The sequence below is a fragment of the Rhopilema esculentum genome, chromosome 6 (genome assembly GCF_057945365.1).
Source record: "Rhopilema esculentum isolate cy_ngs chromosome 6, ASM5794536v1, whole genome shotgun sequence".
Classification (NCBI taxonomy): domain Eukaryota; kingdom Metazoa; phylum Cnidaria; class Scyphozoa; order Rhizostomeae; family Rhizostomatidae; genus Rhopilema; species Rhopilema esculentum.
In genome coordinates, this window is record NC_142820.1 from 4,532,651 (window position 1) to 4,555,042 (window position 22,392).

Genomic DNA, 22,392 nt, shown 5'->3' on the forward strand with positions numbered 1-22,392 from the left:
ACCCTAAATTTCTGCATTTTCCCCCATAATTCCTACAAAAATATGCAGAAAATATTTGAAAAGCAACGCATCGTGTACTGAAATTTTGTTATATACATGTTCTGTAACATGTACAAATACTGTATTGTTTTCAATATTATCAAGCTACTTCTGAGTATACCTTTCTATACATGAATTTCTAGCATTTGCATGTAAACAAAAATAGTGCTCATCAATGTCAAAATTGGTTGTAAATTTTCACTAACTTTTGCAATTGACTCTAATATATTCACTACAAGACAATCCAATTTCTTCACTTTGTTTTGTTGATATTATCTTTGAGTATGTTCTTTCGACTGTTGCCGTAGTTTGTGGTAATCCTGTTGAGTTTAGCTCGAAAAGTGTCAGACTTGCTTATTCTTAAAGGTGTTTCATAGCCTTTCAAAAATCAACAAGGCTTTGATTTTCCCAGCCATCGTTCTTTACAACATCCTCAATTAAAAATGATCGCCGCTGACGATCTCTTTCCAAAGGCTGGAGTCTTCCTTCAATTGGGGCAGATGAGCTCGAACAACCGTTGACATTTGTTGGGAAGAATTACCGTGCCAATTAACATATGAACATCTTCACACATGTTAGGCGTTATTAAAGTATGTTCGCAAGAGCGTCAACAGGATCCAACATTTGCTGCTAACACTGTCATACAAATGTGTGATAATTTTCGCGAAAAAATGTATGACCGTGTAAACAGGCCTTTAGAATGTGATACAGTACTGTAAATTTTAATGATGTACGTTTAAATGAAAAAGTGTCAGGATATTGCTAGTACATTGCTATTAAGGATAAATCTTTCATGACAGGGAGTTGCTATCAAGGATATATCCTTTGTTTTTAAAACCCTTGTTAAGAATAAGTCAAGAACAATCCAGCCATGAGGATTTGATAAAATCTCGTACACCAGGTCTGAGCCATATTTTACTGCTTCTCATACACGTAGCAATGTGATTGTACGTCCCTTAGTTTGATGGTGTTTAGTCTATCTTTTATCATATTTCTTGCAACAGCACATTTTTCCTATGATTTATGAATGAAGGGGAACGAAAAGGGGACATGAAAGCATCAAGATTCATTTTAAACACAGAATTGGACATGAAAGAACAACTATTAGTTAATATCACCTGATAAGCGCTATACCAATTACTAGAAACGTCTTGATATCTAATTATACTCTAGTGTATCAAAAGTATTGCACAAACTTGTTCAAAATGGCGGCAATTTTGTAAACTTTTTTGCAGTAGAAAACATTTGAATGCAAGAACTGGGTGAAATAGGCGTATTTTATGGCAAATTTCGGCGGGAAAAGTTTGCAAATTTTGCTGACGCCATAGAAAACTTAGTTAAATATGTTTAAATTACGCAAAGACATTTTTGTTTGTAAAAATGTAGACCATGCCTAAGGAAGCAAAATTGTCAAATGAGAGTCGAGTCGCTATAAAATATTTACGAGGAAGTGGTCTTCAATTTTCAAAAAAATGTTGATCAAGGTAGATGCAGCTACACAACAGCTTCGGGAAATAAAAAAGATTTCTCGAGAGTGTTACAGTAGTAGAGAAACCAAGAAGTGAGCGACCAAAAATAAATTGATGTTAGAGGGGAACGAATTTGTCGGTTTCATTTCACTGCGTTTACACCTAGGGGCAGTAAAAGAAATGAAACTCGAAACTGGGTAAGGTTTTGTAGCTCAAAATCCGTCCACAGAAAAAATAATGATGGTTTTGAACAAATACAAAGGAAAAATTTACCCGAGTAAACGGAAACCATTTTTACAAAGAATTATTTCTAAACAAAAGAAATTAAAGCTTTGACATACACTCCCCTCCCAAATATTCGAACGGCCGGGCAAAATTTTGGGCCTAATTCTTACAAATGGCATGTTAGTAAAAAAGTAAGATCAAATTTTGGCGGCAAAATAAAACAATGGCGTCAGAAAATAAGCAAAATAAATATATAAACAAGCAAAAATTCTTTTTGGAAAAAGTTAACTGGGAAAAATTTTCTCAATAGCGCAAAAAATGTTTATATCTTTGGGCACTAGTCAAAACACAAAATATGGATGAAGCTAAAAGCGAATGGAAGCAAATGGTAATAAAGTTTTTACCCTCAGGCAGGTCATCATATGATGAAATTGCACAGCAAGTGGGCTACACGAAGTCTACTACCCAAAGAATTTGCAACTTAAGCAAAAAAGCAGTTTACTGGAGAAAAAGTTAAGAACAGGCAGGTCAAAAAAAGATTTCATATAGGAACCAACTAATTGTAGCAGGGTTGGCGAAGAAACTTGTTTGTTTATTTCAAAGGAGTGAAGATAGCGAGTAACTTTGAAGTTTTGTGACCAAAATCGGCTCAACAACTAAATTAGGCATACTCTATCGAAATACGTAATTATAAATTGTGCCCTAGCATGAAAGCTTGATTTTTCACCAAATATTCCCACTCACCGGAAAAACAGTTAAAGTTATAAAGGAACGACCTTTCGCCGACCGGGGCGATAATGTTTTTTTGAAGGAGTGTAAATTTAGTTGAAAAATGACTCTGAAGCCTTCCCAATCCGAAAAAACAACTGGAAAAGGAAATAATTAAAAGTTCTTTCGGCCAAATGTAAGAAAAGGGAAAAATTTCAGTGATGGTCTAGGGTTGCGTTAGGCCTAATGGCGTGGCCTTAACCTGGCACCGTCGCAACATTGGCTTCCGTTCGAAGACTTTTGGGAGGGGAGTGTAGTTAGAGTTAAGTCCAATTTTTAACATCACTTAAAAAGTTTGACTTCAGATAAAAAGGTAACAAACCGTGATCCAAATGGTGTTCCAAAAACCAGAAAATCATTAATTGCAAGAGGTTTCCAGGCCTAATACGAAATTCCACAAGAATACGTTTACCAAATGTATGGATCCATTTCAAGGAGGCTTTTTGCGGTTTCAAAAGTTTGTGGCTACCCGTCATAATATTGAAATTTGAAACTATTAAAAGGCGTTTGCTACTGTTATTTTTTTAAATAAATGCTCTAAATAGATTGAAGTTTTGATTGGTGGATGTTTTGTTTTCGACCAATTGCCATTCGCCAATTAATAATAGAATTAATTTGCATAACAATAGCTGTCGATCATTCATGCGCCATTTCTCCTCCTTCGAGGTGGTGCAATATTTTTGATACCCTAGACCCTAGTGTACTAGAAAAAAAGTCACGCTTGAGGTTCGAAATGTTTTAAGTCTCAATCATTTATGGACAGCAGGCTTAACTACATTGATTTGCATTCCGATTTGTGACAAAATTTAGAAATACGGTAGCTGTTGGTTTCTCAAAAGTCTTATAAACAGAGGCGGTCTGGTATCATAATTACAGGGTAGCTAGTAAACCAGAGTATGACAAATAAAAGATTTCGAGTCACACCCACTAATAAAAGCAAAGCCTAAAATACGCTCAGTTCAAATCAATTATTGATTGGTGCTGTACTCTATTTAAATCAAGGATTCTATACAGTTAAACATTGCACAATAACAGCAAATCAATGTTCTATTCTATTTGTAACTCCAAGAAACTCTTATTACAGTTCAAAATACCAATCCTAGTTTAACGTTTCTAGCAATCTTGTCAATCGAACATAATATATGGAATATTCTGAATTTGAGCCAAGAGAGAAATTCTGTAGGCTAGTATCTTGTCTTCATTTGTCTAGGTTAGTATCTTGTTTACAATTAAGTAACCTACAATTTTATTAACATCATTAAGAGAACTTAAAATTATACCAATTCTTTAGTCTGTACCAAATTTTATAAGACATTGTTCATTAACACATTGTTTATAAGACATTGTTTATAAGACATTGTTTATTCAACTAAGCAAAGAGAAGAACTTCACTATAACTTTTCAACAAGTCACTTTCAGAGGATCCCAGAGAAAAGAAGAATTTGAAGGGAAGCCGGGCAAGGCCTTTGTCTTTTGCTGGCTACTTCAAGGGAAGAATTCAAAGGAACTTATGAAGGAAGAAAATTTAGCATTTTTTAGCGTTTTTGGCCTAATATCGCGAATGTTTGATACTCGAAACTTCCTGAATTCGCAAAAGTGTATTTTGTAAAAATCCAGAAATTTTTGCTGTTGATACTCTTGGAAACTTTGATGACGAATTATTGTTTGAACAAATTTTGATATTGTTTTTGCTGTTTTGTTGATATCTTGTGGAATCAAAATAGAACGAAACCTCAGTTGAATAGAAATGTTTTTCGCCCAAAATTCATGATTTTCACTAAAAAGCAAATGTTTGATTTTGTGAAAGATACTATTTTGCTTTTTCGCAAAAGTTGATTAAAATTTTGGCGCTTTTCTTTATTCGGAAATCTTTCTTCCTGAGAAACTTTCTTCCGTTAAAGTCATATTTAGCTAAAAATTTATCAATGGCGACTCCAGACCAATACCTAAAAACAACAGCTCGTTGATCTCTACATACAGCTTCAAAATATTTATCTAGGAAATTAGGACAGACTTGTCTTTGTGCGAAATTTTAAATAGTTTTTCTGTATAGAGGATGTTGGTCATAGTGGGGCCATGTGGCCTGCGCGCAGACTTCAATTTCCTGTGTGAAGCCAGCGCGCATTGATCTTGGCCTTGGATGTGACTGTAATATCTCAGTTTATGAAAATTATCTTCTCCAGCTTATGCATAAAGGGCCCGTATTTTTTTAACTTCACATGTGATTGATTCCAACAACGCAGGGGATCTTTTAGTTAAACCGTGTGGGGAAATTTCCCACTAGAACCACAAACTTATTCACAAGTTGGTCCAGTGGCGGTAATCAAGCATGTTTCCTGGCGGGGGATTTCTTGGAAATCTTGTTCTTGGATTTTACAAATTTTTGTTGATCTCAGTTTTATCACGATTTAATAGTTTCTTAATTTTTTGCTTCGAGTATTGAAGTTTCTTAATTTTTTTCTGACTGTACAGTACTCGTTTCTTATAGCCAGTTTCTTTTAAAAAATGAGTGTATTGCAACTCAAGAAGAGCAATTGCCTGTTTGAATACATACATGTTTTTATGATAAACCGTCAATAAGATATCAACCCGCAAATTGATAAAACGACTTTTTATAAGATTAGGTACCTATTTCTGCTGTGTTGTAGTACGCTTTTTTTTACATTAACAACAACAAAATTCGTCAGATAAATTTTCGGTGGATAAACTTATAATAGTTTCGGACAACTTTCAGAATTTCGTCGTGACAAACTTTCGTCTTGGATGTTTAACACAAAGATAGCAACATATTACCAAAATCTTCAGAGGCAAAACCATACAGATTGCTTTATACTCAATTAAATAGATGTACCGACTTCGTGGAGACTTAAGAGCTTCCCGTCCGGAATTTGGTTCAACACCCCAAGCAACATGTCAGAAAAACCAATTCAAAGCGGATATTTACTCAGTTTATGCAAAGGCAGGGTCAACAGAGATGCTTTTAGCATTCAAAGAGTCTCTACTCTATATTTAAATTGTATGTCAGTTTATAGACAGAGTATAATTAAAAATAAAAATGTGAATATAAGCATAAGATTCGGAAAGCATAAGACCATCTCCAACAGGAAATGTTGGTCTGGAAAGTTTGCTTCTGTTGGGTTCAAAATTTGGGTTAAAGAATGCAAATACCTTTAATGATTGAAAGAAATAGTACAGTTGAGTAAAAGAAGACAGAAGTAGAATCTTTTGAAACCGGCGACAAAAAGAAATTAGAACAGGTAGCCAGGGTGGTAAGATTGGGGGGAAGGGGGAAGCGAGTTGATAAAGGAAAAATTGGAGTCCACGCCCTTTAGAACGCCAGAAAACACCCTTTTCAAATATATTTTTTTGCCATGCGGGCCCCTCTTGCCACCCTCTCGCTACGCAACTAAGAACAATATTTATTGAACAATTGTGATAACGACGTTAGTTCAAGAACCGACAATGATGATGATGATCATGATGCCGACGATAAAGATAATTATGGAGACAATATAAATGAGGAAAAGGACGTAGTTGACATAGAAAAGATAAAAAGGTTACATTAATTTTATTCCTAACCTCATGTAAGAGTTTTTCTTTGCGAATTCTCAAATATCTTAAATGCAAAAAATTTCGTCGCGACCAAATTTCGTCTCATTTTGAAGTTCGTGGAAGAAAATTTCGTCAAAATATTTGTCCGAAATTTTGTCACGACGAAATTTTTTTGCAGTTAATGTATCTGAAAACTAGCTCTTTAGCATTTGGTATTTAAGAAACCTTAAGGAATCCCGCAATAATGAAATCAACAGAAATGTTAGAAAGCTGATAAGTTTGTCCTGAGGTTAGTTTTTATAAAACGTACCTATAAATTCCTACTAGTAACAATTCTTTCAAAGTTCCCACGTATCAAAGACAGATTTTTGTTGTGGATTCACGTTTGATTGATTTGATTCAGATTCTTGTTTTGTTCGTATGTTCTCCTTCCTTTTCTTTTGATGCTTTTTCAATCTGAATCAATTCATTAGCCATTTTCATGCAATCTGAATCTGTTTAAAGCATAGGGCACACGCCATAGCCCCTAATCATGACAGCTCTAGATGGGGCTGCCAATTCAGGTCAATTTGGTCGATTAATAAACACCTATATCGGATTAACGGACCGAGTTTCAAGTAGGGTAATCAACAGGAACAGAATTGGTTAAAGTTTTAGATGCTCATTTTCCTCTAAACAATTTATTTTCTTCTTTTCAAGCTATCCCTATATCTCTAATGTTTCGTATATTGTTTGGCTCTCTACCCTCCATTGTCAGGAATACACCTCAGAGTACAGTTATATTACTAGATCAGCTCTTCTTATAAAAATTTTGCAAGGCGCTTTGTGGTGATGTTGTGACTTGGGCGGGACATAGGTGTGTACCACAAAGAGAAACATGTTTTGTAATAAGAAGATAAATAAATATATATATATATATATATGATTATATGTAATTATTTATACTCAAGAGAGAGAACCTCTCTCCATGCCTCGTGCTTCTAACTCTAATCAATACTGACCATGAGAGGGCGTATGCGACGGGATGCCGGAAATGCCAAATATGGTGAGACCTTCTCACTATGTGTCCCGGAGCCCTGTACCCAAATGGAGGTTTTCTATCTCCTTCGCAAAAGGTGCTTCTGGCAGCAACGGTTTCGATACCGGCGATCAAGGAACAAACTCTCCTTTATAAAGAGGCGTGGTTAGAGGCGGCCAATAGAAATGCAAGGGGAGGGGAAAGATGAATTGAAAATAACTTACAATCTATTTTCAAATGATTTAATTTCGCAAGTACAGCTTGGAATAAATTTCATCAACTCATCAACATAAATTTGTCAAGATCGTGAAATGAATCTCAAATGGAATAATGTTGGTGGCAATGATAGGTCTCTTAATTGCACCTGCTGAGGCAAAAATCACATAATTACAAAACATTCTGTTTTTCAAATCCTTAGTTAACCATGCCCAGTTCGAAGGTGCTTTTTACCGAATTGTGGCTACGTTTTCTTCCTCATTGAAACTGAAGACACGATTCCCATGGTCCACGATTAATTGTCCACACTTAGCCTTGCCACATAGGAAGCTGATTTTTCCATGGTAACACTGATAACCAGATTATGATAACATATAAAACACACTTATATAGGGAAAGAAACTTTTGAAGATAATGAAGGTTCTAACGTAACAAATATATAGAGCACATGTCTGGTTAAAGAAGCATTTCTCTATTTGAAGTAAAAAGCATGTTTGCAATATGAGGCCTCATTGACTCGATGATTAGAAAATGGATAAGCTAAAGAACTTAAACGTCCCATTGATAAAATCTTGATGAAATATCAACAAGCCAGGTGGGAGCAGTGCCATTGAATTTGTACGGTAACTAGTGACGTAGCTATTGAATGGAGTGGGTACAAACAAATTTCACAAATACGATTAGTAAAATGAAATTAACATTTATAGCAGTATGTATTTCCGGTAATCTTTTAAAAAATCTACTCAACTAAAATGCTAGATTGAATATTGCAATGATGAAATTGTTAAAATTTAATTGAATCTTGGTAATTTAAAGTCCTCTTAAAAATCTCTTATTAGGTTATAATTTATACAGCTAGCTAATTGTCAATTTTATAAAATGTTATTGTGACGTGTGTTCTTGTTTATATATGCAGCTGGTAAGAAATTGCGGTGGACCGCTCAATAGGTATGAAACTAAGATTATCTTTTGTTTAAAGAACAAAATTCACGATGCGTTGAATGGCGGCTTTATAAAAAGGGTAAAGGAACCCAAATGGAAACATTCTTAATGCAATCTGATACCTTAAAACAACACTGTACTGTACAACTCCATACTTCCAGTTATTTACTTTTCAGAAATGAACTCTATTTCAATGATTACCTCTCAATCATTTGTGCAGTATTTTCTTCGAGACAGAGAGAAATGCACAGAGAAGTCTTTTTTCTCTCCACTTAACCTCCTTTCACGTTTACAGACGTTTAATCAAATCAGTGGTGCAAAAACGTGAGGCAAATAATCGAGCCACAAAATGCACATGGTATTTTCTTTGCAGCAGTCGAACAATAGTAGTAAACTGACGTTCCGCATTGTTCTGACTGTAATACATTACAATTCAAGGCAAAGACTTTTTCAACAATGTTGTTTAGGAATGGTTGTCGCAATGCAAATCTGCCTTCCTAGGGGGCTGTCAGGTATCCATGCTGAATCAGGCAATCACGCGTGAAATAATTGCAAATCATGCTTTCACGGTACAGGAAATCCTATCTATCTATCTAATTATATAACTATCTAATAGTAGTAATTTCCTGTTGGCAGAGCCATCGGCATTGGAATCTCTGAATAATTGAGACATTTATCTGGTCTGGGTATGACACCCTGGGTATGACGTCAAACTGCATCTGGTGGTAGGGCTTAATTGCGGGAGCTTTGAAGTTTTGGGGAATGTGGAGTACCCCTTAATTACAATCTCTCCCAGGCCCACCCTGACCCGGGATTGTAGTACTTGTTAGGGTCCCAGTTATTGGTAAAATAACGTTGGGTAGGTAAGGTAGGTAGGCAGGCGTGGGGATACGCCCTGCTGTCAACCAACCTGAGTCCAGCTATGGGTTAAACAATCGTTCTGCCTTGTACGTAGTCCTTGGATGGACAACGGCTTTGGGGAATCACCCTGAGGAAATAAATCGGAGTTATTCTTCCGGCAGCTCCTGCGGCGGAATTGGTGCCAAATGTCGTGCTTGCACACCTTTGGAGCATATCAATGAAGTCGAGAGGTGGATGCTGGTGCTCGGGCTACCCGGTGTCTTCTGAAAGAGCCCAGGCTATGTCATTAATTTTTTTTCATCTCATCATTTCATCAACTCATCTCGTCAACTGGAGAGGTCACTCCAGCCTCTTCTGTCGCAAGATGTGGATACAACACGGAGGGAAGTAGTTACGGGTTATAAGCCTATCCCGACAGGCGCAAGGGAACGGGTGCCACGGACTTTCCTCGACGATAGGAGGGATCATCGTAATTCCATTAGTTAGCTACCGCCTGCCTCAAGCTGGGCAGCCCCCATTCAATAAGGTGCTGACTCGCCACGGTTCATCTGCCTCAATGGGTGCTTGGGGCTTAGAGAAAACTCGACAAGTGAAGCGAAACAATTGCACCAAAAACTTTGAAAAAGATAAAGAAACATCGTAAAACATTACGGATCGGTAGCTGGAACGTGAGAACCGTGCTGCCAGGACTCAAGGAAAGCCTAAAGGACATCAATGATATGAGGAAAACGGCACTGATTGATACTGCGCTCAACAAATTAAATATAGACATAGCTTGCCTGCAAGAGACAAGAATACCTGAAAGTAGATTCATTAAGGAGTAAAACTACACATTCTTTTGGAAGGGAAAGGCTAACGACGATAGAAGGGAACATAGCGTCGGATTTGCTGTAAAGAACTCATTACTTGCCATGGTTGTACCGCCGTCAGATGGCTCTGACCGTATTCTCACTCTCTGAATCAACACATCGAGTGGCTATGTTAATCCGATATGTGTTTATGCACTAACTCTTACATCTACCGATGATTCAAAAGACCGATTCTACGAAGAACTCGAAAGAGCCATCCAAGTAATACCAAGCGATGTGTTCCTCTACATTCTCAGCGATTTCAATGCGCGCATCGGTGATGATCATGACTCCTGGTCGAGTTGTATAGGACACTTTGGTGTTGGGAAATTAAATGAAAATGGACAGAGGGTGCTAGAACTTCGCTTTCAGTTTAACCTTTGCGTCACCAACACATTCTTCGACACCAAACTTCAACACAAGGTATCATGGAGTCATCCAAGATCTGGCCGATGGCACCAACTTGATTTGATAATTACCCGGATAGAGAACCTGAATTTTCCCAAAATCACACGCACTTGTCATAGTGCGGTGTGCGACAGTAACATCAGAATTGAATCAAAGAAGCTACACCGCTCGAAGAAATCCTAAGTGAAAAGAATAACAAGAGTCAAGGTTGGTTTGAGGCCAACATTGATTTAATGGAACCCTTAATCCAAGCAAAACGAGTGGCACTGTCAAGATGTAAAGATAACCCTAGCAGAAAAAACCTGAACTTGCTAAGACATGCCAGAAGAGAAGCTCAGAAAATGGCCCGCATGTGTGCTAACTCATACTGGTCAAAGCTTTCTAATGATATTCATTGCTCCTGCGATAGTGGAAACGTCAGATACATGTATGAGGGTATTAAGAAAGCAACAGGTCCATCGATAAAGAAATCAGCGCCATTGAAAGCAAAAGACGGATCAATTATAACGGATCCAAACAAACAGATGGAAATATGGGTTGAACACTACTGTGAACTCTACTCCACCAAAACCAAGAAACACCTGATGCCCTGCAAGAAATTCCAAATTTCCTTGTTATGTCCGAACTAGACACTGAACCCACCCTTGATGAAGTAAGCAAGGCTATTGATGCTATATCCTGTGGCAAGGCACCGGGTATAGATGGCATACCTCCAGAATTAATGAAACATGCAAAGGGTATCCTTTTAAAGCCATTTCACAAGCTCCTCTTACAATGCTAGAAAGAAAAGACTGTGCCTCAAGAAATGAGAGACGTTAGCATATCAACATTATTCAAAAAAGGTGATCGTAGTTTATGCGACAACTATCGTAGTGTATCGCCACTTCTAATTGTTGGGAAGTTTTATGCCAGAGTTGCGCTAGGAAGACTCCAAAAACATGCTGGACGTGTCTACTCTGACTCACAGTGAGGGTTCAGGGAGGAAGATTGACAGTAGAAATGATATTCTCTTTACGCCAGCTCCAAGATAAAATGCAGACAACAAAGAATGTCACTTTTAATTTCTTTTGTTGACCTTTCAAAGGCATTCGACCTAGTAAGCCGAAGTGGACTGTTTAAACTACTTGAAAAATAGGTTATCCCCCCCACCTTGCTCAGCATAATAAAATCCTTCAATGAAACAATGAAAGGTACTGTTACTTTTGATGGGAATACATCTGAACCCTTCAGCATTGAGAGTGGAGTTAAACAGGGAGATGTATTAGCTCCAACCCTGTATGGAATATTCTTCGCTCTTATGTTAATGTACGCATTGGTAACCCTTCAGAAGGTATCTACATCCGAACCCGTGATGGCAAACTCTACAGCACAGCGCACCTACATGCTAAGACCAAGGTACTCTCAGCCCTAATTAGAGATCTTCTCTTTGCTGATGATGCTGCCATAGTGGCACATTCTGAAGCTGATCTGCAGAAGCTAATGGACAAGCTATCCCATGCATGTAAGGCCTTTGGTCTGACAATAAGAATCGAGAAGACGAAGATACTTGCTCAAGGAGTAACAGATCCAAATACAAGCATGAAAATCGATGGAAACGAGCTTGAGAATGTAAACAAATTCAACTACTTGGGATCAACAATATCAAGTAGCCTCTTCCTTACAGACGAAATAAATGCAAGAACAGTGAAAGCTGCGGCAGCCTATTCAAAATTAGAAGAGAGAGTCTGGAAAAACCGAAATCTTACCATCAATACCAAAATGTAAGTCTATAAAGCATCTGTACTTAGTACACTTCTGTATGGTAGTGATTCGTGGACTATCTACAGTAAGGAAGAACCTAAACTGAATAGCTTCCATCTACGCCACTTGAGAAGAATCCTGGGAATCCACTGGGAAGACAAGACCTAATGCTGAGGTCTTGAAAAGAGCAAATTCCACCAGTATTCAGTCAATGCTCAGCCATCGTCGTTTCAGATGGCTTGAGCACGTAAAAAGAATGGAAATTGATAGAATCCCAAAACAACTTTTATATGTTGAACTCCAAAATGATCTCGTACCACCGGACGGCCACTCCTACGCTTCAAGGATGTGTGCAAACGTGATCTTAAAGCCTCAAGTATTGACATAGACGATTGGGAGTTTCTTGCTACCGATTGGCCGGCATGAAGGCAACAAATCCGTGCTGGTAACAAGCATGCTGAAAACACAAGGATAGACATCGAAAAAGAGAAGAAAAAGTGTGTCAGGATAACATCAGAAGTGACTTCATATGTAAATGTGGGAAAGACTGCCATGTCGGAATCGGACTTATCAGCCACTTGAAAAAGTGCAAGCTTTGAACATTTTTTTTATTGATTTTAAAAATTTTGTGATATAAACTATAGTCATTATTGATTGTCGGCGCGTACTAATACCTGGTCTGGTACCGGAAACCAAGACTTGTTAAAACGAAAGCACTCCATTTGGAAATTCGCTTGCAGAACTCATTTCCACGCAACCACGCCATGAGTTATGCTGATTCACAGGTCATGCGCGAATGTCTATTCACGCACTCAGGTGTAACGACCAGGGTTCTTGTTATGACGGTGAATAGCCCGTTAATAACCAACTCGTTGGTGGAGCGATGGCCTAGGCCCTGAAGAAGTAACGCACAAAATATACTACTTCTTTGGTGTTATCTCTAACAGTATATGTGACCTAAACACAAAACGGGAACATTACTAAATTTATTAAATATAAAATACAGACCGTTACACACGCATAATAAAAATTTGTTTTACCACAACAGTGGGTGAATAGTTCACTTCTCTGTCTTACCTGTTTTCAATCTCCAGTCTCATTTTCTTGGCTTTTTAACAGTTTCATATATTTGTCAAGACACTTTAGCGAACATCTCTAATCACGAAATTTCTTCGCTTTGTACCTTCAAATTTACAAATCGACACCCAGGGACTTACTTTTTGTACCTATTGTTATAATACAAGCCCAGCGGCTGACTTTTTACACTAACTATTACAATACAAAGCCCAGAGGCTTACCCAGCGTAAAATGGTTTAAATGTTAAGTCCCTGACCACAAATGCCATCACATCTATTAGCAATCAAAACGATAACTTAAGCTTTTTACGCTACAATTTGGCATTTGTTCGAACCAGATAATTTGTTTTTATCTGATAAATCCTGTTCTAGATGATTCAAGAGAACTTTGATTGACATCGCTCTTGATGTTATCGGAAATGACAGTTGGGAAAACAAAATGAAATTCAGGAGTTGATGTCTATTCCATTGAATATCAATTCAATCCTTTTATTGCCGATTCTTCCTGGAATAAAATTGTAAAAAATAATTCATACTTTCTCTGCAACCTGCGAACAAGGTAAAAATAGTAAGCTAGTCTTGAAGGCACAAATGGCAACTCTTCAATGCATACCATATTTCAAGGAAACGCAGCTTTGCTAAGATTTCTAGAATTTTTAGCCACAAAGGAAACATCGTCAGTTGGTCTTGCAATATCCGAGAAAATTGTTGAAACAAAATACAATATATTGAATTATTTACTTTACGTTGCCTCTTTAAATCTGAATTCCCCATTTCCGCCAAATCAGTGTTGGATTTGTAGTTCTATCGTTTTTTATTTTTGTTTCAACATTGAATTGGAGGAAAGGAAAAAAGTTATTTTTTAAAAGAAAGAGAAAACATCAATTTTCCTTGAAAAATCTGAACTTTTTATTCTGAGATTCTAGTTATTCACATGTTATTCCCATGGAACAATTTAACAAAGTAGGCGAGGAGGTGAAGATTTTTCACAATTGTACCTGGTCAGTTTGGTGGTCTATATTTGAATACTTATCTTTTGCGTGCTGTTGGCCTCTCTTTCATCGCCAAACGAGTCATTCATTTCGTGGTGTATTGTTATCAATATCTACCCAATTAATAAAAACCAAAGTTAATAGTGCTTATTTATTCATAAACGATATCGGGATATAGTGAACACGTTAGGTTTTTTTCGTTTCATTTACGCCAGGTGCGGTATGTTGTCGTTTTATTTACGTGTTCGTACGATCAAATTAAAAAAATTATTAGAAAGAGGATTTCAGCTTGTACAAAAGTTTGCCGCGCTAGCAATATTGTCCTGCTTGATTGATGGCACAGATGTATATTATTCACGGGCAACTGTGCCAATCTTTTCACAAGCGCATGTGTTGATTTCGGTTCACAAAATGCTTTATAATTTTTATTTCAGCTACGATCATTTGTGGCGAAATCATCAAGCACAGTGGCGAAACTATGGGGGCTTGGGGGCTTGGGGGCTTGAGACTTAGGGGCTTGGGGGCGGGCTCCCCCAATTAGCGATGTCGTCGGAAATTCGGGCTTTCGTCGGATAATTGACAACCGTTTAACTTGTCGAAATTACTCCAAGAAATCGTTCTGAAAAGGATTTTTAAGCTAATCTAAGGGGCGTAGTTGCCAAATATTCTGCTCGCTTCGCTCGCAGGTGATCTGCGTTTTCCCTTTTTACCCCAGGGGCCTTTATAACCTCTCTGTGCCCTTTTTGCAGAATTTGAACATAGCATAACTGATGAAATATTAGCCAGTACTAAATAATAAATCAAACAATATCTGACCAAAATCAAACTGCCTGTGAATTGTATATTTAATTTCAATTCCGTAAAGATTAGCCGAAATTTCCATCGGATTCTTTCGAATAAACGTTATTTTCAAAGGTCTTTCTATCGGACGAAAACAAGATAAAATGAACGTACGACTTGTCAAAAATGTAATCGATCGACCTCTTGTATCATCAATTGTTATAGATGAGATATCGATCTTGATATCATAATTCATAAATGGATTGTTCTTCTTGCTGCTTAATTATGGTGTGGTCAGAAAAGATTTCTAAAGGGTCCCTTAAAAAAAATCATCTATTTTTCTCGAAATGTGCAGTTTCAAATTAGACGTGATCCAAGATGTTATCTTGTAGGAAAATCGTAGGCCTAGGCCCCCCAAATGAAAGCCTGAGTTTCCGCCACTGGATAAGCAGGGACCTTTCTGCTTCGCATTGCATCAATTTTATCACCAATTCTTTAACCAAGTGTTTATAAATGTTTCTGGTTCATCTGATTTTGAATGAAATAGGTTCCTTAAAACCGACGTTGATCGCTTGCAAAAATTTTGTTCTTGAAAAGTGCCCGGTTCATTTAGGAATGTCTTAAACTTGCAACTTTTTATCGAAATTTGAATGCCAAATGAAAAGCTCCTATCTAAAGGTCTTGCGAAGCCTGTAAAACTTTTTGTGAGCTTTATTTATATTCTCATAAAATTTACAATAACAAACAACAATTACAAGACGATACCAGCATGAAAAAACATATCGACCCTGCGGCTATTACATTTAGCAAAGACACAAATATTAAAAAAAAATTAAGATACAAAGGAAGAAAAATTTGACAGAAGAGAGGGAATTTGTACAGCATAGTCACAAAATCCCTAAAAAGACTGCACAAATGGCCAACGCATCGCCCACCCAATCAATCAATTTCTTCCATGCTAAATAGCTTCAAACAATACTTTATTTTTACAATTTATTGGCGGTACAGAACTTAAAAATGGCTTTGAAAAACAAACATTTCACAACATGCTATGTATTTTGATCTACATACCAACGAATTTTGTCGACAGAAGAAGATCGTTTTCTCTGTTGGACTCTACTGGTAACTTTTCTATTGGCACGCAGCGCTGATTGGACAACTGTACTGATCATTTGCTCGCGTCTTTTCTGACTGGCCTATATTGATCCACAACTGTGTATTTATTCTCCTTCGTGTTCTTTCGGACCTTTTTTCTGACGTTTTATACTCTGAAGAAATGACAGACGAAAAAGTTTTTATTAGTATGCTGTGAAATGTTTGCTTTTTTCATAGCCACTTTTTTCATGTAACAGAACCGAATATTATCATCATAGTCTTTAACAAAACAGTGGTATATCTCTACGAGGAGAGAAAGTGTCGAATTTTCACTGCTTGCTACCATATTCTGAGGCAATTTAAAAATACCCCCCCCCCCTCCACTTTACACAAGACACTCGCACAGAAGAACCAAAAAAGCAAGATTTGCAAGAAGTTCTTTATGTCATTCGCTCATTCTGATTACGGCACTAAAATGATAAAATTTAGAGTCTTACATCTTTGTTTCAGCAAGTTTTCACTTACATTTTAGATACTGGTCAAGAAGACGAATATATTACCTATGAAAACCGGGCGAACTATTCAAGCACGACCTCTATTTGCTGGATTTCTGCAACTGATTCCTTGATTCATGATCTGCCATGGACCAAAAGAGTAAGAGAAAGCAAAAAGGCGAAATTCAAAAGAAAGCAGGCCAGCGCTAAGCGACCATCTAGATTTACGGACTTTGTGCGGACGGTAAACCTGGAAAGAAAAAACTCTGTCGAAAGTTCTGTAGATGGTGACATCCAAGAAACAAATTCATTTTGGGAAACAAGAACTGATTCCAAGGCTCTTCCTCTTAATCTTCATCGTCAGAGCATATACGCTGATGGCTTCACTGGGATTTGCATTTGCGATGGTTACTTTGGTTGCCCTTAAGAGAGCTCTTTGTTTCATTGACCCGAATACATTTTTATAGGTTATATATGTAATTTTGTTGCATACAGATGTTGTCATTAATACCGTTTTTCGATACCAGCCAGATCATTTTTTGGGAGGAAGCAGTATGTAGCATTTAAACAAGTATGTAGCATTAAAAAATAGCATCAAGACGGAGTAGTTAAAGTGACACTGTGCTTGACAGTGTGCCTGTACAGATTTGCATCCTTGTAGTACTCCCCTTAGCTCTGTTGACTGCAACAAGTGTTGCCTCCTGGTTATTGCACATTGATCAGTGATAATTTCACTGAACAAAAACATGGTGAGCATTTCTCAATGGGTACAATCTACTTTAAAATAAGGTAAAAGAAAATAAAATACGGAAAAGAAGAGAAAATAAAAAACGATATTTTGAGCGTAGCCCGTTATAACAATGATTCTCGATAGTGACTGTGTTGTTTTCATGTTAATTTGGTCATGGTACAAGTAGAACGTATACAAGTTATTACAAGTATAAGTAAGAACTTATGCAAATAGAACGACCATAAAGCAATCGCTCTTTCTTAAATCTGGCAAATACCAAGAGTATTTCTAGCCACTCGAGTGTACCGACAAGTACTGCAAGTGTACACCAATCGAATGAAAAACAATGGGTATCAAAGATGTACCAATGGAATTGAAACCATTTTCATTTCAGAAACGTAACTTTCTAAATGTAATTTCTTCACCATGATTACTGGCATCTCGTGTCAATGCCAATGCTTTTTTTCGAGACCTTTTTCGAAACGAATTCATAGTCACGACCAGTGTGATAGCCATTCCCGTTCAATAATATCGTTTGTCAGTACTGTTTTTTCTTTAAAGTGATTAATTTTATGGTTGCAGACTTTCGCAATAGCATAATGACTATATTACTAGCAACTACAACATTCATTATGCTTCCAAAGTTGGAAACTCCTCGTCAATACCTAGTCACACTCGAGCTGCAAAATGGCTAACAAGCCAAGTTTTTCATTATTCTGAAATATTGTTGCATTTTAGATGGAGATTTGGGCTAAAATTATGAAAAGCTTAACCATTTGGGGAACATTAGGGGCTAGCCTGTCAGCAAGCCCGCCTCCAGGGTCCCTGAATGATGCTTATCGCAAAGGTCTCCTTTTCATGGCAACAAAGTGTTCTTTAATAAACATTATAAGATTGGCGGTGGCTTTTTTAAATTCAAAATCTATGAAAACTTCTGTCTTCTGTGCTTTTTAAGTACACGTAGAAAGAAGTAACTAGATGAGTTGAATTGACACTCAGCTTTTTACAACGAAACATCCATCCTTTTTGGCTTAAAATTGGCAAATTGCCATTGATAGTCATAATATTACAAGAAAAATTAAGATAAAATAACCAATACAAATGCCATAACATAATGCATTAAATCATCAGATTATCTTGCTGTCGGAATTAAGACGTTCAATACATCGATAAGCAGCTGTAATGTTGTCACACTTAGTCCCAAAGATAGACTCTCGGAAAACCATTAAATAAAAGGATTAATTTTGCGATTTTACATGAGATATATATTACGCCATACATTCTCATGAATTAAGGCAGCTGCTGAGTCTGAGCACCTCTATGTAGAGCCGCCTATTGAGCAATTTATTGGCTTACAGATGTTTAAATGTTTCTTGCAAAACTCCATCATATTACACTTTTGTCCTCGTCAACAAATGCAAAAAGTTTAAGTTTTGACCTCTAATCTCTCTAGTTCTGTTTCCTATTGGGCTAAAACGTAGCTACTTTCAAAAAACATCCAAAGTTATGTAATGATTACCCCCGTACAGTTATGTAATCATTATGTAATCAAACGAACACCATAATGGCAGCCCTAACGGTTGAGCCAAGCTGTGCGTAAGTGGTGGCATCTCTTATAGTTAAGGATATTTTTTTCTATTCAGTACATAAGGGTCCTAGGGGTCCCAGGATCCCAGGGTCCCAGGGTCCTAGGGTCTTAGTGTCTGGTTTTTCCAGGAGGCCAGAATTATTAGCACATGCTGAAAAGCAGCATAACCAACTTTCGGTAAAAATTTTGAATGGATAATTTGATTCCAATTTGTAGTGAATTTGAAATCTGTGGACCCAAAAAGTGACTGAGCGACTTAATACCGTAACTGGTAATTTTCACCAATGTAAAGATAATTTTCACAAGGTAATGGCATGTGATTTTTCGTAGAAAAAATCTTTCATAAACAATTATGCAAAGTTTCAAGCCTCTCAAGAGCGAAAAGCTTGATTAAATGCATGTTCACTGTTCACTAGACCTCGTCAAAAGGTCATTGTAAATGGAGGACTAGACGTAAGGCGCTTTCGTTGCATATTTTGCATATTTTGGTTTTTTTGCCGTAAAATAGCCACACAAATGGACAATGGGTAAGATGGCTATAGTATAAATATCATGATATAGTTAGAATTGAATAATTAAATTAAAATAACCTGTTTTTCCTTGCTGCCCATGAACTGTGCTAATCTTATAAGACAATACGAGTTGCAAAGCACCCATTTTACAGCGATTCTCAATATGTGAATCAAAATATAAGAGATTATCAATTTGGATTCTTAGAAGAGTCACCTCATTACTCACATTAATTCTGAAATCATCTTTTATTGCAAATGTGTTTGCCCATTTTACTAACTACTAATGATTCAAATTTTGACGGGTTGCATCTCATCGCTTAGTTTGAATTTTACCAATCAATGCATTTGTTTGTATTTAATCTAAATAACCTACGAATATATTCAATATTATTAGCAGAAATGGGAAATGTGTTGTCTTCAGCAAAGCTACATAAGGAGCCTTCACGTAGAACAAGAAAGATGTCCCTTATGAAAACTTTAAAAAGAATGGGTCCTAGCATTGAACTCAGGGGTACCCCTTTAGATAGGTTGCCAAAGGTACTAAAATGTATGGTAACTTTGAATTAATGTTAGTGAATTTATGCTTAAATCATTGTTATAGAATTTAACGATTTCTAGATTAGTTGGGAAACAGTCCAACCCTTTGATAAATCCATCACAACAGCTCCTGTAATTTTGTCACCTGTTAGATGAGATCCCCAATCTTCTACTGATCTTATCAAGGCAGACTGAGGTGGAAAACTTCTTCTGTAGGCAAAACGAAAGTGTGAGAACGTATTCTTCTGAAGAATTTGAGATAATTGTATTTAAGCCTAAAGTTTTCTTTACGAAAACGATTTTTCTTTCGTGTACTGGATAACTGCAATATGTATGGATATTTTACAAGCTTCATTGTGTCAAACACTGTGCATGCAGGAATATATGAAAGTCATTTACTAGAATTTGCATCATTAAAGACTTTTTTCGGCAAAATTTCGAATGCCTCCTGATTTTCATTTGGTTTGAAAAGCGATTACTTTGTTATTGCTTAAGATGTGATTTCGCTACTTCCAGTTCATATCTTGGAGACACAGATGATTTAATGAATATAATACTTTCGAAACTAGGTTTTTTATGTGAACTAACGAAATTATCTTATAGTATTTATTAAGCAAATGCATAGAAAATTTGGATATTTATTTTTGCAATAAAATGACAACAATAGTATAACGTTTTAGCGTTTCCTTGCTTTTAAAATTTATTATTTGCAAATCCTGGAACCCATTGTACGTCTAGAGAGATTATCCTGTCGTTTTTATTTCTAAAGTTTGAATCTATCCGGAACTTGCACGTGTTTTAGAAGTGATTCTATGGCTCTTGTAGCATGTCTAATTCAATAAACAAAGAAACAGTTTTGCGATGAAAATTGATTTCATATGCGCCTTTCATAACAATATTCAGATGGCAACCAACTTAACGCCAAATGCTATTGATAAAACCACTCTTTGGGCAAACAAACTCAAAAGATAAATTCTAAAGAGTTGCTTTCGTTATGATTTGCAGAACAATTACGATAAAAGAAAGACGCAATACGCTGTTCTTTTTATGTCTATTCTATCTGTATCAACGAGTGATTATCGTGTTAGTTGAATATCTAGGATCCATTCTCAAAGTTTTATCAGTTGCTTTCATAAAACGCTGACTTCGATTCCCTTATAGTCAGAGTAACCGAGTCATTCTGGTCGTAATATTTCTTAAATAAAACAATATGATATAATTTTGATTTTAAAAAGTATACTTACCCATTCGAGTCTTTGTTGGTTGTATTTATTAGCGTAACTATCCGAAAAAGAAGATTTTGCATAACTCAATTCTGCAAGTTTTTAAACAGGAGAATTTCAAATTATGATTTTTATATTGGATAGCTTCATCAAAACATTCGCTGCAATCACTGGTAACGGCCTGGTAATGATAGCTATAGGTTTTTAAAATGTTCTCATGATGTATTTTTTAAATATTTTTCACTCTTCTCTATCAATTCTATTCTTTGTTAACCATCTTCTTGCCGCCAAAGTTTGTGTTTGTGCAAGATTCTATGTTTTCTTTTAAAGTGCATCGAGTAATGTGTCTCTTGAGTATACAACCAAATTTTGCAGCTTTCAAAGAATATTTCCTCTTTTCCTTTCCAGCACATTTTCACTCGAGTACTTTGGAAAATACCAAGGATAATTTAAATAAATTCTAGATTATAGTGTCGTTGAAACAAAAAGATGGGACAGAATAGCAATATCTCGTTGAAGAGTTATAAAAATCCTAACATGAAGAAGATGCATTTCTAAAGTTTCAAGCAAGACCGGTAGGTAATTACAGTTCCAAATCAAGAGCTATCTTTTGCATGACTTTTTATCACTTCTATCAGGGTCTAAAGGCATAGATACTTTAGGCAAATCTATCAATGTCTTTATCAAGAACGCAACATATAAGCTTCTAATATTTCCAGATTGTTGTCCTATCTTATCTGTGCTAAATGTTTTAAGACTCCCATGAATCATGACAGTATCAAACTTAGCTATCTCAATTTACTTTCTCGATTGTTTATCACTCTCTCCCTTTTTGGTCATTATATGACGAACTTTTCGTGTAGCTGTAGTCAAGACTTAATTATATCTTAATGCCTGATAGGGAAGCTAGCTTATTGACAGAACTTAAGATGATCTATAAGCATGTAAATCTAGAGATTACTAAAGATCCTGGAGAAATCTTATCACACAATATCAAAAACTTTATCAAGAATCGTGACCTGTTCTTCAATATTGAAATAAAATTTGAAACAGGAATTTTTATTCACCTTGCCCCTTTGCTAGAAGTCATAGACACATTTAGACGTATCTAGACATATTTAGATATCTAGTTTAGTTTCGTGTTAAAAATAATTCAAAATCCTTGAATAATCCTGTCTTATTGTGATCAAAGAAGCGATACATACAAGTACATATCGGATGGTGCAGTGGGTGTGACAAATGTTTCGCATAGGGAATGATGATAAAACTACTGTAATTG

At 36.5% G+C, this 22,392-nt stretch overlaps 1 protein-coding gene across 1 annotated transcript in view; it reads left to right on the forward strand.

Annotated features, from left to right (window-relative positions):
* LOC135686821 (uncharacterized) overlaps positions 1 to 21,944 on the forward strand; it is a 32,399-nt gene extending 10,455 nt beyond the window's left edge. The window contains exon 2 of the mRNA XM_065203171.2: positions 16,562 to 21,944. Coding sequence (XP_065059243.1) covers positions 16,562 to 16,950 — 389 coding nt within the window. The 3' untranslated portion in view covers positions 16,951 to 21,944. The remainder of the gene's footprint in view (positions 1 to 16,561) is intronic.
* Positions 21,945 to 22,392: the final 448 nt, after the last annotated feature.